General features: G+C 35.2%; 1 protein-coding gene across 4 annotated transcripts in view; it reads right to left on the bottom strand.

Moving 5' to 3' along the window:
• Positions 1–6,665: 6,665 nt before the first annotated feature.
• LOC142351109 (nose resistant to fluoxetine protein 6-like) overlaps positions 6,666–14,837 on the bottom strand; it is a 107,623-nt gene continuing 99,451 nt past the window's right edge. For 2 of the 4 annotated variants that reach the window (XM_075403198.1, XM_075403196.1), the window contains 2 exons: positions 7,282–7,915; positions 6,666–6,966 (listed from right to left, as the gene is read on the bottom strand). In XM_075403198.1, the coding sequence (XP_075259313.1) occupies positions 6,860–6,966; positions 7,282–7,915 (741 nt within the window). In that variant the 3' untranslated portion in view covers positions 6,666–6,859. Of the gene's footprint in view, positions 6,967–7,281; positions 7,916–11,627; positions 11,949–14,837 lie in introns of those variants that run through there. The other 2 variants (XM_075403197.1, XR_012760942.1) reach the window with 2 other exon arrangements.

Genomic DNA, 14,837 nt, shown 5'->3' with positions numbered 1-14,837 from the left:
GTAGCGCTATCGCGTTGATTTCTTTTTATTTTTAATTTCTAATCAATTTTCCCCTTTCCAGTTAATTGGGTTTATAATAATCTGCTGTTCGTTTGACATTCCTGCACACATGCCAAATATCATCAAAGGAATTTAAATCGTTTTTCCTAGCATTGATAGCTCACCTATGTTCTTGAAAAAATGAATTATTATTTGCACCATTCTCATATTTAATTTTACTTTCAAGATTAGTTTCATCTAAAAGTCTCAACATAATGCTGACTTCAATAAAGATTGAGCTGTTGAGTCTAAATTTGGTAAAAGGTGATTAACTGGTCAAGCGGAATAAAAAAACTGACAAAGTCTGTTATCAGACCTCGTGAAAATACGTTTGTTAATTGCTCCTCACGCTCAGAGTCAGAAAACCGAACAATTATTTTATTTTTTGCCAGTTTAGATTATCATTTTTTAAAATTTTCTTCTGTTTTTTGTTTTTTTTTTCAGTTTTTTTTAATCAAAACTACAATAATGTTCAAGCCATAACCACCAAATGACTTGATAGTAGAAAGCTGATGGAAGTAGCAAATTGATTTGTAAAATTTCCTTCGATAATCCTTAACTTGAGATATTAAACATAGAATTCAATGATCCAGTGTCAGAAACGCAAAACCCAAATTTTTGAATTTTTTCATTTCCCTTTTTCATTTTTATTATAGTGATTTTCTCTAGCAGTAATTTTTGCATCTTATTAACCTACCGCTTGATTTTCAGATGACCGTTAAAAAAGGATCCTATTGCTTTCGAAAAGTAAAACTGCAAAAAAAATATCGGAAATTTGATTCAGATTTTTTCCCTCGTTTCATTAAAAATAATAAGGAATCTTATGGGTACACCTTCTTTTTGAATCCCTCTAAATGGAATACCTCTTATAGTTGCTGGATTCCAGTAGCTTTTCTTTGATCAAATTCTTCTGAGATCAAATATTTTCGACATATGTGTCTCAAAACAAAAAAAAATCTATTGGTTTGTCGCTCAGTACAACGTTCATGGTATATCTCACTTTTATCAGATATTGAAAAAAATTGAGCCGAGTTTTTCAAAAATTTTTTCCATTTCTCTTTCCAATGTCTATTTTCTGATTGATATAATATTGTCGAGAAATAAGTCATTATCAAATATGGTCACTAATGATATTCAATGATTTTTGGACAAAAATATACAGAATTAATTTAAGTATCACGCTGAAAGTACATGGCTACCTGTTTAGACCTTGTTTTCTAAGGCAATCTTTAGAGTTTTTGAGATCATAGTTATAGATCAGAAAATTTTTGAACAGCTTACATTCCGTTAGTTTTCTGGAGAAATCATTAGCAGGTTGATCTTTAGTCCGCATTTTTTTTTTCATAGATATGAGTTTATAGATATGATGAAAAGACACATGAAATTATAATTAGCTCCTCATTAAATTGTCTACAAAAATACTACACTAAAACAACAATAATCAGCACATCGAAATCTCAGTATAAACAGCCACATAATTTCTGCACTGATTTTAACTACACAAAGGCAGACGGTTCTGAAAAATGGTGATAAGTTAATATGCTTATGGTATTGTTCTTTTTCTCTAAGTTTGACGAATGGAATCAGAGATAAGATCATGTCAAAAGTTTTTTTTGCTCCTCAAGCTCAGAGTCAGAAAACCAAACAATTATTTTGTTTTTTGCCAGTTTAGATTATCATTTTTTAAAATTTTCTTCTTTTTTTGTTTTTTTTTCAGTTTTTTTTAATCAAAACTACAATAATGTTCAAGCCATTACCCACCAAATGACTTGATAGTAAAAAGCTGATTGAAGTAGCAAATTGATATGTAAAATTTCCCTCGATAATCCTTAACTTGAGATATTAAACATAGAATTCAATGATCCAGTGTCAAAAACGCAAAACCCAATTTTTTGAATTTATTCATTTCCCTTTTTCATTTTTATTGTATTGATTTTCTCTAGCAGTAATTTTTGCATCTTATTAACCTACCGCTTGATTTTCAGATGACCGTTAAAAAAGGATCCTATTGCTCTCGAAAGGAAAAACTGCAAAAAAATATCGGAAATTTGATTCAGATTTTTCCCTCGTTTCATTAAAAATAATAAGGAATCTTATGGGTACACCTTCTTATTGAATCCCTCTAAATGGAATACCTCTTATAGTTGCTGGATTCCAGTAGCTTCTTTTTGATCAAATTCTTCTGAGATTAAATATTTTCGACATATGTGTCTCCAATCAAAAAAAAATCTATTGGTTTGTCTCTCAGTATCTCACTTTTATCAGATATTGAAAAAAAATGAGCCAAATTTTTCAGTTTTTTTTTCCATTTCTCTTTCCAATGTCTATTTTCTGATTGATTTAATATTGTCGAGAAATAAGTCATTATCAAATATGGTCAGAAATGATATTCAATGACTTTTGGACAAAACTATACAGAATTAAATTAATTATCACGCTGAGAATACATGGCTACCTGTTTAGACCTTGTTTTCTAAGGCAATCTTTAGAGTTTTTGGGATCATAGTTATAGATCAGAAAATTTTTGAACAGCTTACATTTGAACAACTTCCGTTAGTTTTCTTGAGAAATCATTAGCAGGTTGATCTTTAGTCCGCCTTTTTTTTTCATCTGAGTTTATAGATATGATGAAAAGACATATGAAATTATAATTAGCTCCTCATTAAATTGTCTACGAAAATGCTACTCTAAAACAACAATAATCAGCAGATCGAAATCTCAGTATAAACAGCCACATAATTTCTGCACTGAATTTAACTACACAAAGGCAGATGGTTCTGAAAAATGATTATAAGTTAATATGCTTATGGTATTGTTCTTTTTCTCTAAGTTTGACGAATGGAATCAGAGATAAGATCATGTCAAAAGTGTTTCTAGAGCATAGGCTTCTGAAATCATCCATCAAACTTCTATCAGTGTGACAAATTGGCTAGCTTAATAATTCTTCCTGAAGCCATATTCTTGAAAGCTATTTCAAATTTTCATCTTTAGTCAGAAAACCACTAACAATTTTCACTGAAATAATCATCATCTCAGTACAGGATGGGTATTCCAGTTTTCTTCTTTCAGAAATAAAATTTTCTAAAAGATACAGTCAGAAATTTTTTTTTCTTAGCTGTAATGCTTATGCCTATTGTTGACCTTTCTTGACCACTATAACTTGTTTTTTTTTCCTGGTAACTTCATTGAACAACAATTCCTTGTTGCTCAGTTATTAGAAGGTTGATTTTAGTGATACCCACAGTCTCACTAAATTTTTTGAACCGAGAGGAGAAACTAAAGGTGGCTGCTCCTTCAGAATTGTCGCCTCTTCTACCAGTTTGCTTCAGAACCAAATTCTTAAGAAATTGCGCTTTAATATAATCAGACATGATTATATAAGATCAACTCTAAATTCGAAGTAACATTATGTAAGACCAAAGCTAAATCAAACGCATAATAGTGTAGAGTCTACGCTTAGAAACTCAAAGTTATGTAAGACCAACGCTAGAATCAACGCTAAGTTATGTAAGATCAAAAGTAAATTCAAAACCAAATTCTGTAAGATTGTAGCTTAGAAACGCAATATTATTACAAGCATTTTTTAAAGGCCTCAAGAACAGATCTTTGATAACATCACCGCATTCACTGACAATATCTCACAAATTTGAGTTTTTAGTGTTATCATGTCGACCCGGGCGTTGAAGTTCTAACATAGGAACTTAAGGTTCTGTATCTCGTCACACAAGGGGTTGTTTTTTGGTTATGAACTTAAGGGCTATCGTGACTTTAGATCGTGCCAAGTTTTTGATGCTTGAATTTGCTCTACTGAAATTCGATTTATGACCTTGGATTGACTCAATCTTACTGAGAGGTTTTAGCTTGTGACAAGTTTGATGCTCGACTCTTGCTTTACTCGAGCCCAATTTTCGATGGATAGTTGAAAAAACACTTTTATCGTCTTCTCATATGTTGAATTATAGACCTGGGATGGCCTCATGCACCGTTTCTTGAAGTTGCACTCAACTACTTCTTATATAACAAGTGTTATCTTATTTATGCAAAATAAGGAAGAAATTATTTTAAAGAAAAAAACAGCAATTTACTACCGACAAATTTTTGGCTACCATATTTGCGTTTGGTTTCAGGAGGCTACAGCACCATTTATTGATATTTAGCTAATTGCCGTTTCGGTTTGGGCAGCAGTTTTATCTAAAAGCTGCGCTTCTCATTGAGAAGATCTTTAACCATCTTTTGAAGGTTTTCCACCTTTGCAAGTACTTCGATTTATTTATTATTTCAATTTTTTTCCTCAAACAGAACTGTTGTCAAGCGAAGCCATTTTTACACAGGATTTTCGCAAAAAGCTTGCGAACTTTGAAATTTGGCACCAGTTGTTTTTGTTGGTTTTATGCAACTCAAGATTTTTCTCAACTTGAAGAATAGGGAAAGCAAGAAAAATGGAAATAGCACATATAACAGCAAGGTATCTGCCAGTCTGGTTATTTTATTTCACTAGAAAGGACAAAAACTGGGTGACAAAAACATTTTGCTTTTAATTGAAAACAAAATCAACATTTCAAAAAAATTATTGAGCAGAAAATCTCCGATGCGGCCACAAAAGCGAAAATTCGTTGAAACCCACAAATGAGGTTCGAAATTTTAAACAAACATCAAACACTATTTTACTCATGGAAAAAATATCTCCATCTGGCTGGGTTTAATCCAATAGAATTTATATATAATTTTCACAGTGCATTAGAATTGAAAGGTGTGGTCGAAACCGTTTTTGACTGTAAAAAACCCGCATAGTCCGCGGAAACAAATTGCAACCACAAGAAGAAGAGTTCAGCAAAAGAACTCTTGCATTGCGAAAAACCTTTCTCTGTCTTATTTCTTATTTGGTTGCGGTCGTAACTAAAATCGAGAAAAACAACTGATGAGAAAACGATTTAAAAAACCTGTATAAAGGACAAACCAATAACGTAAAATTGAAAGTCTAAACAATAGCGTCATCACTTGTTTGTAAGCAAAACAAATTAGGGAATAAGAAGCGGGAACAAAAATAGGACAAACTTAAATTTCCCGTTTCTCGTGACATAATGTCAATATACTGAATGCAACAATCCCTTTATCCTGAGCAAGTTTAAATTTCGTTATCAGAAACAGCAATTGTGAGACGAAGATGAGAGAAAAAATCAAAGAGGACAACCAAACTTTATCAAGGAAACTCAAACAGTTTTTGAAAGATATTGGCATCATGGTCGAATAACAAGTTCATTGTCCTCTTTTGCCGAAACCTTAGGTATTTAGTCATCAGACATTTTGAGGAACTTTTTCGAAGTCATTCAGACCAGCAGTGCATTGGGGCTAAGACCGTCTGGGGTCAGCACTTTGAGGAGTTCAGTCCAGTGAGCCTCCATAAATAATCTTTCGGGACATAGCAGAGCCAGTGTTGTCTGGACCAGTTATGTAGTGAAGCCAGTTTTATTTTTTCGGCTCTGCGATCAAATCACAGATGCAACACTACTGTGTTTCATGTGTGTTTCCTTACACTTTTCTGGAGCTTACACATTGTTTCCCACTACAAGATTATATTTTTTAGATAACAATTGCGGGCAGGGATCACACACAGTTATCTCATCCACTACTCATGAAATTTCGGTCACACAGTGTAGCAGTCATCCCAAGCTCCACGCATCTCTTCTAACTAAACCTGCAATCGTTGCCTACCAGCAAGGAAGTTCAGGCTGATTAGAATTCACAGACTTTAATTGGTGTCTAGCCCAAATCGCTGCTGAATGGTCGAACTTAATCTACTAGTCTCAAAATTCACGTTGTTAATTTGTTGATTTTGGAGTCAGTAAGACCATCTATCGCTCGTTAGAGTCATTTCCAGCATGTAAAGATTTGAAAACCAATTATCACCGAACCGCTCGCTTTTTGAAATCCACGTGCATTTCAATCAATAACACTGTAGAATTCCGTATAAAAACGATACTTCCGTTGTGCTTATTTCCAACAATGTTGAAGTTACGGTCATTGCTCGTATCTTTGTTCAAAGGAAGTTGGTTCTGTGCATTTTTTGAACCAGAGGATCTGAATCAATGTCCGATATAAAATTTCAGAATTCAATGCCAATGTCTTGAGCTATATTTTCTATTAACACGGGTCGAGGCTTTTGGGTAAATTTTCGTAAGAAATGCGGTGAATGCGGTGAATTTTTGAAAGAATCGCGGTGAAAGCGGTGAATGCAGTGAACAAAAATATTCACCGCATTCACCGCAAAAAAATGTAAAAAAAAATCGCGGTGAATATTATTTTTTTTGCACCGCATTTCACCGCTTTCCTTACGAAATTTCCCTGCCAAACCTCGATCCGGGAATGCTTCAATATTGGGCACTTGATATTTATTTTTATATTGCTTTCTTCAGTTCCCTCAGATCTAGTGCGGCTTTTCTAAATGACCTTTTTTTACTGTTATTGCCTTCAATGAAATGTAGAATTTTACAAAACCTTCTTTCAACTGTATGTTCAATTTTTCTGAGTTCTTTCAATTTTTCATCTACGCTATTTTGAGGGCGTAGTGGATTCCGTTTTCCTCTCTGGTGTTCTACTTAAAAATATATTTTTTTAAAATTCTATTCTTCTGTATGATTTCTTGCAAGACAATGTGCTGTTACTGACAATTGAAATTCATTTGCATTTTTCTATTTTAGGTTTCTGAATTGTTCTGCAACGTCCGACTAACTCATTCTCTGTTGTTTTTCCAGTATCAAGACTTTGAAGTGATCTATTCTAAATATTGTTTTTTTCTGCTTCCTCAACTGTTATACTCCTTTCATTTGTCGACCAGTGACCTAATATCAGAGTTGTTTTTCTTTTTCCCAAAGTATTGATGACCATTACAGAATAGGTCTTCATTTTTTTGTTTCGGAGATTCAAAACCTGATTGTCGTTTGATTTCTTTTCCACTTGTTTTGCTCGACCTGGGTTCAACAGTGAAAGAGGATTTCTACCGGATATCAGAAACAGTACTTCATTATAACAATTAAAAAGAGTCAAAACCGTTGAACAGTTTAATCTCCGAAGTTTTTGGACCGCTATTCATAAGTGAGGTGTTCAGATTCCTTTAAACATCAATAAACTTTTAAAACTATTTTTATCATGCTGTGATTTATTTGTTTTCCCCTCAGACGTCATTATTATATTTATTTTGAATCTTTGACGACAATCATAGTTTTGTCAATTTTCAGCGCTTGCCTCCAAGAATCACTTTTTCCATTTGAATAAACGGGGCTTCGATGAAACAGCTGATTAAAATCGAAAGGCAATTTATACACATTAGCATTCCACTGGCAATCAAAGCGTATTCGATGGTCGTAAAATGAAACACCGTTTCCAGTGTTTGTACATACAACTCCAATAGCACGAAATGTATTACATAAGTCGTGTAATTGACCCTGGCGAAAGGAATCCAAAATTTGGCACCCAGAATTTTTTCGATAATTCCACCGTAGCCAGTAGAACTCATAAATACGATAACGCTGATGAAAACTCCCCACAAAATTCGCATTGTTGCGTTATAAAATGCGACTGACCAAACTCCCATTGGATACCCGTTTGCCCAAAAGTAGCAGCCGTAAACGTTGAGAATTCCGGCAACGAACGCCAAAACCCATATTGCGCATATGATCAATAATCGGACTGGGTAAATAAATCTTCTCAGTAGGCGCAGTACGTGTTCCTTTTGATACAGCACTAGACCGAGTAAAAGACCAATACCGTACGTCTGAAATCGACAATAAAAAGCAACGTATGTGTTCCATCTCCACGTACCTGTCAGATCAAATGTCTTATCATGGTTAAAGAAGAGTCGCCCGAGAATCGGAAATCCCTAAAAATGGAATGAGTTAAAACCCGAGTCGAGGTGTCACCGCTAAAAATCGCTAAAAAATGTAAGATTTGCGGTGAATATGATTAAAAGTATAAGATTTGCGCTCAATGCGATAAATGCGGTGAAAAAAAGTTATTTATGCGTTGAAATTTTTCTTTCACCGCTTCAGCGGTGAAAGGAAATTTTTCACCGCTACCAGCAGAATGCGGTGAAAAAAAAATTTTTCACCGCTAAAATCGCAAATCTTACAGATATTCACCGCTAAATTCAACGCTTATCTTAATTTTGCAGGAAATACCATTCAAGGACGTGGGAGAAGGCGCAGAGGAATAAGAAGTTGGTGACATGCTGGAGGTAATTGGTTCGAACCCGTGTACGGCAGTTTCTTTTTTGTAGGAAATCCGGTGAATGCGGTGAAAAAAAATTTTCACCGCAAAATTCAACGCAATTCTCACAAAAATTCACCGCTTTCAGCGCATTCAACGCTAAAAGATGCGGACCCGGGAATTAAAAGAGTTAACGAACCAGCACACATGTTGTCCACAAAACACTAGAATTGACAAACTTAGCAGTGAAGTGATAACTGAAGTGTATAGAATAGTGCAAAGCTTACAAATCTCAATAGTAATGATCAATTCTTCTGCTCACATGAAACGACACTTCTTTTCTACTTTTGAAATGCTATAATCCTGAACTCGACCTGTTTGTTCCACAAGACATTTTTCTCTCTGATTTTTAGTTCAAAATTCCCGCAAAGAGAGAGAGCAAGCTATACTTGGCTTTATCATTTTTTTTTTCAGTTATGCTTAAAACAGTTGAATGGAAAAGTATGACCCATTTATATATGTTGAGTCTAATAAGTTTTGGTGAATTCTATGTTGAAACGAACAGGCTGCTTATGATGCACCATCAGTTTCCTCGCATCGTTCTTGCGCTATTTAATTAATTGCCCGAGCCAACCTGATAAAAACATATAAAAATAAATCGAATATGAAAAGGAGTTTATTTTTCGATTGTTTCCGAGGAAGCTACAACGCTTTGAACTCCTCTGGTGATATTTCGGTGTACAATTTGTCGCTATTATCAAAAACTGAAAGCTAATAAAAATAAAAGTTTTGGGTTTTTCTGGATTAAATTTAAATGTAATGCTAGGCATCAAAAATTGTCGCCAACAGACAATTCAAATGCAAACTTTTGTTTAACTCATATAGGCATGTTACTGTTTAATTGAAAATAATAATTTGGAACTACTTTTATCATGTTCAACAGCACATTTATAATTAAAATAATTAAAAACCTTCAATTATCAGACAACTGCAGATCATGCAAATAACATATATGAGCGGTTAAAGGAGCTTCCAACAAAACCCATGCTGAGGTCTGAGACCAGATAAAAAAAACGCACAAGGGAGCGAATACAAATGAACGGACTAACGTCTGGACATATGCAACTTTGAACACACGAAATTCTTGACAAAGATAACTTTGAACGAACGATAGTCTGGGGACAGAACATTTTGATGGAACGAATGTCTGGAAATAGTGGCCATCAAAAAATACAAAACATACTAGAATTTTTTGAACTGGACAAAAAAAGCAAACTGTTGATTTCATGATTAAAGTGAAAGGAGATCATTCTTTGTCGAAAATCCCCACTTCATTTGTGTTCGAAAGATGCAAAATGTCAAAATTTGATGAACGCGCGAAATTCTCGACATACTCCTTTTTGAACGCACGAAGAACTCGCAAAGTCTTTGAACGCACGAAAGCCTGGATATACGTGCTTTTGAATGCACTAATAACACACGAAGCTTTCGCGAACGCACAAACATTCGGCAAACGCACTAAAATCCCGACACGAGCGCACGAATGTCCGGTCATACTCATTTTTGAACACACGAAGAAAGCAAGAAATCAGTTGAGCGCCCAAAAGTACAAATATCGATTTTTTTTAATCCAGGACGGTCTGGACATAAGCATGTTCCATCTGGCACTGTCTGGACATGCCTGCCTTTGGTCTGGCACCTTTTCCTAGGAATCTGTAGGGAAAGTGCTACTCGTAAAAAAGGTAGTGATAGAAAATTGATTCCCGTCCAATTACCATGTAATGAAGAAGTCCGAAAGAAAGGAAACGTTCGTTGGGACATGTTGTCAAATTTGGGTGGATTGACATTTTTAATTCTCACTTTTTATCAACAAGAATGAAAGCAGTAAAGTTTTACATAACCTATCATAATTAAAAAATATAGAAAAGGGCCGGAAAAGACTTTCAGGTATTTCAGCTAGCTGAATTTCTATCATTATCTATCAATTATTGCGACTACCATCAATTAGTGCGGTTCGGGAGCAATAACAAAATTATCATCGAGAAAATAGAAACCGACTAATTTCGGAAGAATTGCTCTCGAACAAAAGGCGGTTAGAAAACAATGTAACACCGCCGGGATTCGAATATTTGACCTTCCGATTCATAACCAGATACACTGCCCACTCGGCTAGCAGTCCCTTATATGTTGCAAAGTATTTTATACTTGCAACAAGGTATACTTCTAAGTTAAAGCAAGAGTGATCACTCAAAAATGATGAACGAATGCGTGAAAAAGTTGCTTGAGAAGTGCGAAAAAAATATAAAAGCGAAAAAAATTGAGTTGCCATTTGTTCGAGTAAGAGGAGCAAGAAATACTTAAACATGAGAAGTTTAGACAAATAAAAGAAAACAAATTTCCATTTTTTGTTTGTTTTCACAACTCTTCGTAGAGGACTTCGTGAACTGAGTACAAAGAGAATGTCTAGTCGACAGCAACGAAAGCCGATAAAGTTTCGAGCTGATAAATAATGGTAGGAATCGTTCAAATTTAGAACAAGATCATCAAAACAATTTTTGCAACCCATAGTTGTCAAATTCCAACACTGCGTTCTTTCACTGCCTGCAAAGTTTCAAATTCATCAAAAAAATTTCTGTGTTTTCCCTTTTTCGGTTAAACTTTCATTAACTTTTGAGGTGAAGTTCAAAATTTTAGTAAACATGAAGATCTCCACCTTTTTGCGTTGGTAATCAATAGGAATCACAAAAGCATACCTACAAAAATGGGGAGAATGAGGCTAATATCATTAGTAAAAGTAATAACGAACAGCATTTTAATGGAAAACACGAAACAAGTAAAGGCATTCTGTACGTACCCGTTCCTTAGCTTTAGCATTCAACATTTATTTGATTTTTTGATGATTGAGTCCTGTTTTCCTCTGATCCTATAACGCTATTTGAGACTTTGAAATTCGCAGCTTGTAGCGATGTTCATAAAAACCGCGGACGATTTGTTTTTTTTTGAATTTTTTCTGATCCGAAAAAAGAAGCCGCTGAAGCGCATCTCAATGCTATAAGAGAATAAAAAAAAGCGCGGTTGAATCTTATAGAAGCCTGAATAAAACGCTACAGACTTATATCATTGCATATCTTTTCAATTTAAACCGCTACTGTTTTAAGTGTTTGCGATTATTTTAAGGACCAATAAAATCTGGCTACGATTTTGGTTAATTTATTATCGGAACAATTTGCATGAAAAAAGTGTTGCTAAGAGAGAGTAAGAAGGAATTCAAAACATTTCGCGTGATGAAAAATAACTGAAATTCTAGCGATTAAATGGCTAATAAAATGTATAGCTGTACAGAATGATGCAAAAAAGGAGTTATATTTGAGCTGCTAATTGCATACTTTTTTTGTTTTCTGCAGGTGTGTTTGTAGATATTGATCTTCTCGCATCATCTTTTTTCCAATGTGCATTTGAAAAACATAAATGTACCATATATGACGCTTCTGAAGCGCCCTCTGACAACTTGAATATACCCCATTATCACGTGACAGCCAAATCGGTTGCTGCCTTCGTTGACAACTGGCCCCAGGTAAATCATTGGCCTTGATGCCAACCAATTGAAGCCGGACAAATGTGGCTGATGAACATCTTCCACAATGGTACAGCATCTTACCATTCAGAAAGATTTATAAATTTTTGTGAACAATCAAAAAGGTATACATCTGAAACAAAGAAAAAAGCCACGACAGGGGTAAAAAAAATTGAGAGGAGAATTAGCAAAACCTAGCATGGCTGACTTGAAAGAACAAAAAGTGTTCAGGTAACGACCTCAAATAAAAAAAAGTTAACTAGCGCAACAGAAGGTCTTGTATCAGATATCATTCTCGAGACATTGATATAACCAATTAATTAGGCACCGATAGATTTAAAGCTCCAAAGTTGATAGCTTGTTACAAATTTTAGGTGTGTATCACTTGTTCAGCTGAATACATTTCATCAACTGTTTAGCTAAATACATTCAACGTAGGTGCCAGATAAAGTTAGTTTTCTCGAAGCATAAACTATTTTTATGGGTGGAAAAAGAAAAAAACACCATTATATTGACTATCAAACGCAATAAGTCGAGTTTTTTTCATTGTTTTGTGAACTTTCACAACTAAAGCTGTACCCAGGTTGAGGTGCCATCCGGAAGTGACCTCTGATCAGACCAAGTCCAACGCACACGGTGTGTTCCCAGACCAAAATTACAGGGTCTGGGATTTGGTTCCAGCGCACAATAGTATGATCAGAGGTCACTTCGGTCTGGGGATGGTATGATCAGAGGTCACTTTGGTCTGGGGATGGTATGATCAGAGGTCACTTCGGTCTGGGGATGGTATGATCAGAGGTCACTTTGGTCTGGGGATGGTATGATCAGAGGTCACTTCGGTCTGGGGATGGTATGATCAGAGGTCACTTTGGTCTGGGGATGGTATGATCAGAAGTCACTTCAGGATGGGAATGGTCTGATCAGAGGCGGATTCAAACGCACATTGGTCTGATCAGAGACCATTTCGAACGGAATCTTTTTTGATTTTTTGTTTTTTTACAGAGAGATGTCGGCTCTGTCAAGAGGCGACAAAAAGCAGCATTCTGATCACAGACACATCTAGAGTCTGATGTCTTTGATCAGAACCAAAGGGGTCCAACTGATTGAACATGTCAGTCCCCTTACAAGGAAACTTTGTTTAACTGTAGAATACGAAGTTTTATATGGAAAACTGTCTAAATTTATCCATTGAGTTGAAAATATGCACTAATGTATACTAAATAATTTTTTACTCAGCAGTTGGGTTATCTTTTCTTTAGCAATAATACTTTTAGAATGGTCTTTTTTTTAGGTGAATATAATAATGCAAACATCATTTTGTATGAAATGAATATATTATAACAAAATTCGTGCTGTGAGGTGATTTCGAGCGCACAATAGTCTGATCAGGAGTAACTTTTGAGCGCACAATAGGCTGATCAGAAGTGATTTTGAGCGCACAATCGTCCGGACAATGGTCTGGGTTTGAACTGGGCCATGGTCGCACAATCGTCTGGACAATGATCTGATTATGGTCTGATCAGAGGTCCTTTCCGTCTGGGAAGGTCTGATCAGAGACAGTTTCGAGCGCACTTAGAGCGCACACGGTGTTTCGAGCGCACTTTAGTCTGATCAGAGGATACTTTGGTCTGGGAGGGTCTGATCAGAGGTAACTTTCGTCTGGCACGGTCTGATCAGGGGTCACTTCCGGATGGCACCTCAACCTGGGTAATCCACATTTGCCCATTTGAGTTTTAGAAAATTGTTGTCGCTACATGACTTCCTTTACAATAGTGACTTTCCTTTTTTGCAACATATCTTAAATTTTTCTACTTCGAATACGTATATGAGCTATCAAGATGCTCTTAAAAGCAATAACTTGATTAACTTTAAACAATAATGTGAACAGTCGCCAATGTAAAATTTCTTTCAACTCCATCCCGATATCAACTTGGTCCACAACATCCTCTACCTCATGCTTTCCCGTGTTAACAACAATAAAAGAAACATACCAACCATGAAACAACACCCGGGTTGACCAAACTTACTAACCATAAAAAGGGCCATATATGGTCCATAAAAGTCCATAAAAATTTCCGTTTTATAATCTTGCTATGGTTAGTAAGTTTCCATATATGGTCTATTTTATGGATAATAAGTTTTTCTACGAGAGCTTTATTTTTTCCTACTATGGTAATATATGAATGAAAGAGAGGACCCTGCCATATATGGTCCGTTTTATGGTTAGTAAGTTTACATATATGGTCCGTTTTATGGTTAGCAAGTTTCCATATATGGTCCGTTTTATGGTTAGTAAGTTTCCATATATGGTCCGTTTAATGGTTAGTAAGTTTACATATATGGTCCGTTTTATTTACGAATCATATATGGCAGGGCCCTCTCTTTCATTCATATATTACCATAGTAGGAAAAAATAATGCTCTCGTAGAAAAACTTATTTTCCATAAAACGGACCATATATGCTACTAACCATAGCAAGCTCATAAAAGGTAAATTTTTATGGACTTTTATGGACCATATATGGCCCGTTTTATATTTAGTAAGTTTGTTTGATCATAGGACGTTTCGAGAGCTGAAATAGGTTAAATACTGTCGGAAAAAATCTACAGTTGAACTAACGAACAACTTTTTGAGATTTTCCAGTATGTTTTGGGTGTGTTCCCCTCTTCCTTCTCTCACCCGGGCTGGGGACCGACTACGGCGGAGTTACAAACACAAATATAGGAGAATTGAGTACTAGATTACCCAATGAAAAATACTATTTTTCAAAATTAATTATTCGAAATAATCGCAAATTTCCGTATGAAAAGCTAACTTTTACCAGAGACAAGTTATAGCAAAAATTCCTTTTGTTTAGCAGTCTAGGTACACATGGGAGACTCTATGCCAAGTTTGGTTCGGTTTGAACAACTCATTGACCCAATCAAAAAGGCTATATTTGAAAATTATATATTCGAAATAATCGCAAATTTCCGTAAGAAAAGCTAATTTTTTTCCTAGACCAGCTATGGCAAAAACTCTT

The sequence above is a fragment of the Convolutriloba macropyga genome, chromosome 12 (genome assembly GCF_964194025.1).
Source record: "Convolutriloba macropyga chromosome 12, txConMacr16.3, whole genome shotgun sequence".
Lineage (NCBI taxonomy): Eukaryota > Metazoa > Xenacoelomorpha > Acoela > Convolutidae > Convolutriloba > Convolutriloba macropyga.
The sequence above is the reverse complement of the archived record's forward strand: the minus strand, read 5'-3'. Positions and strand labels throughout refer to the sequence as shown.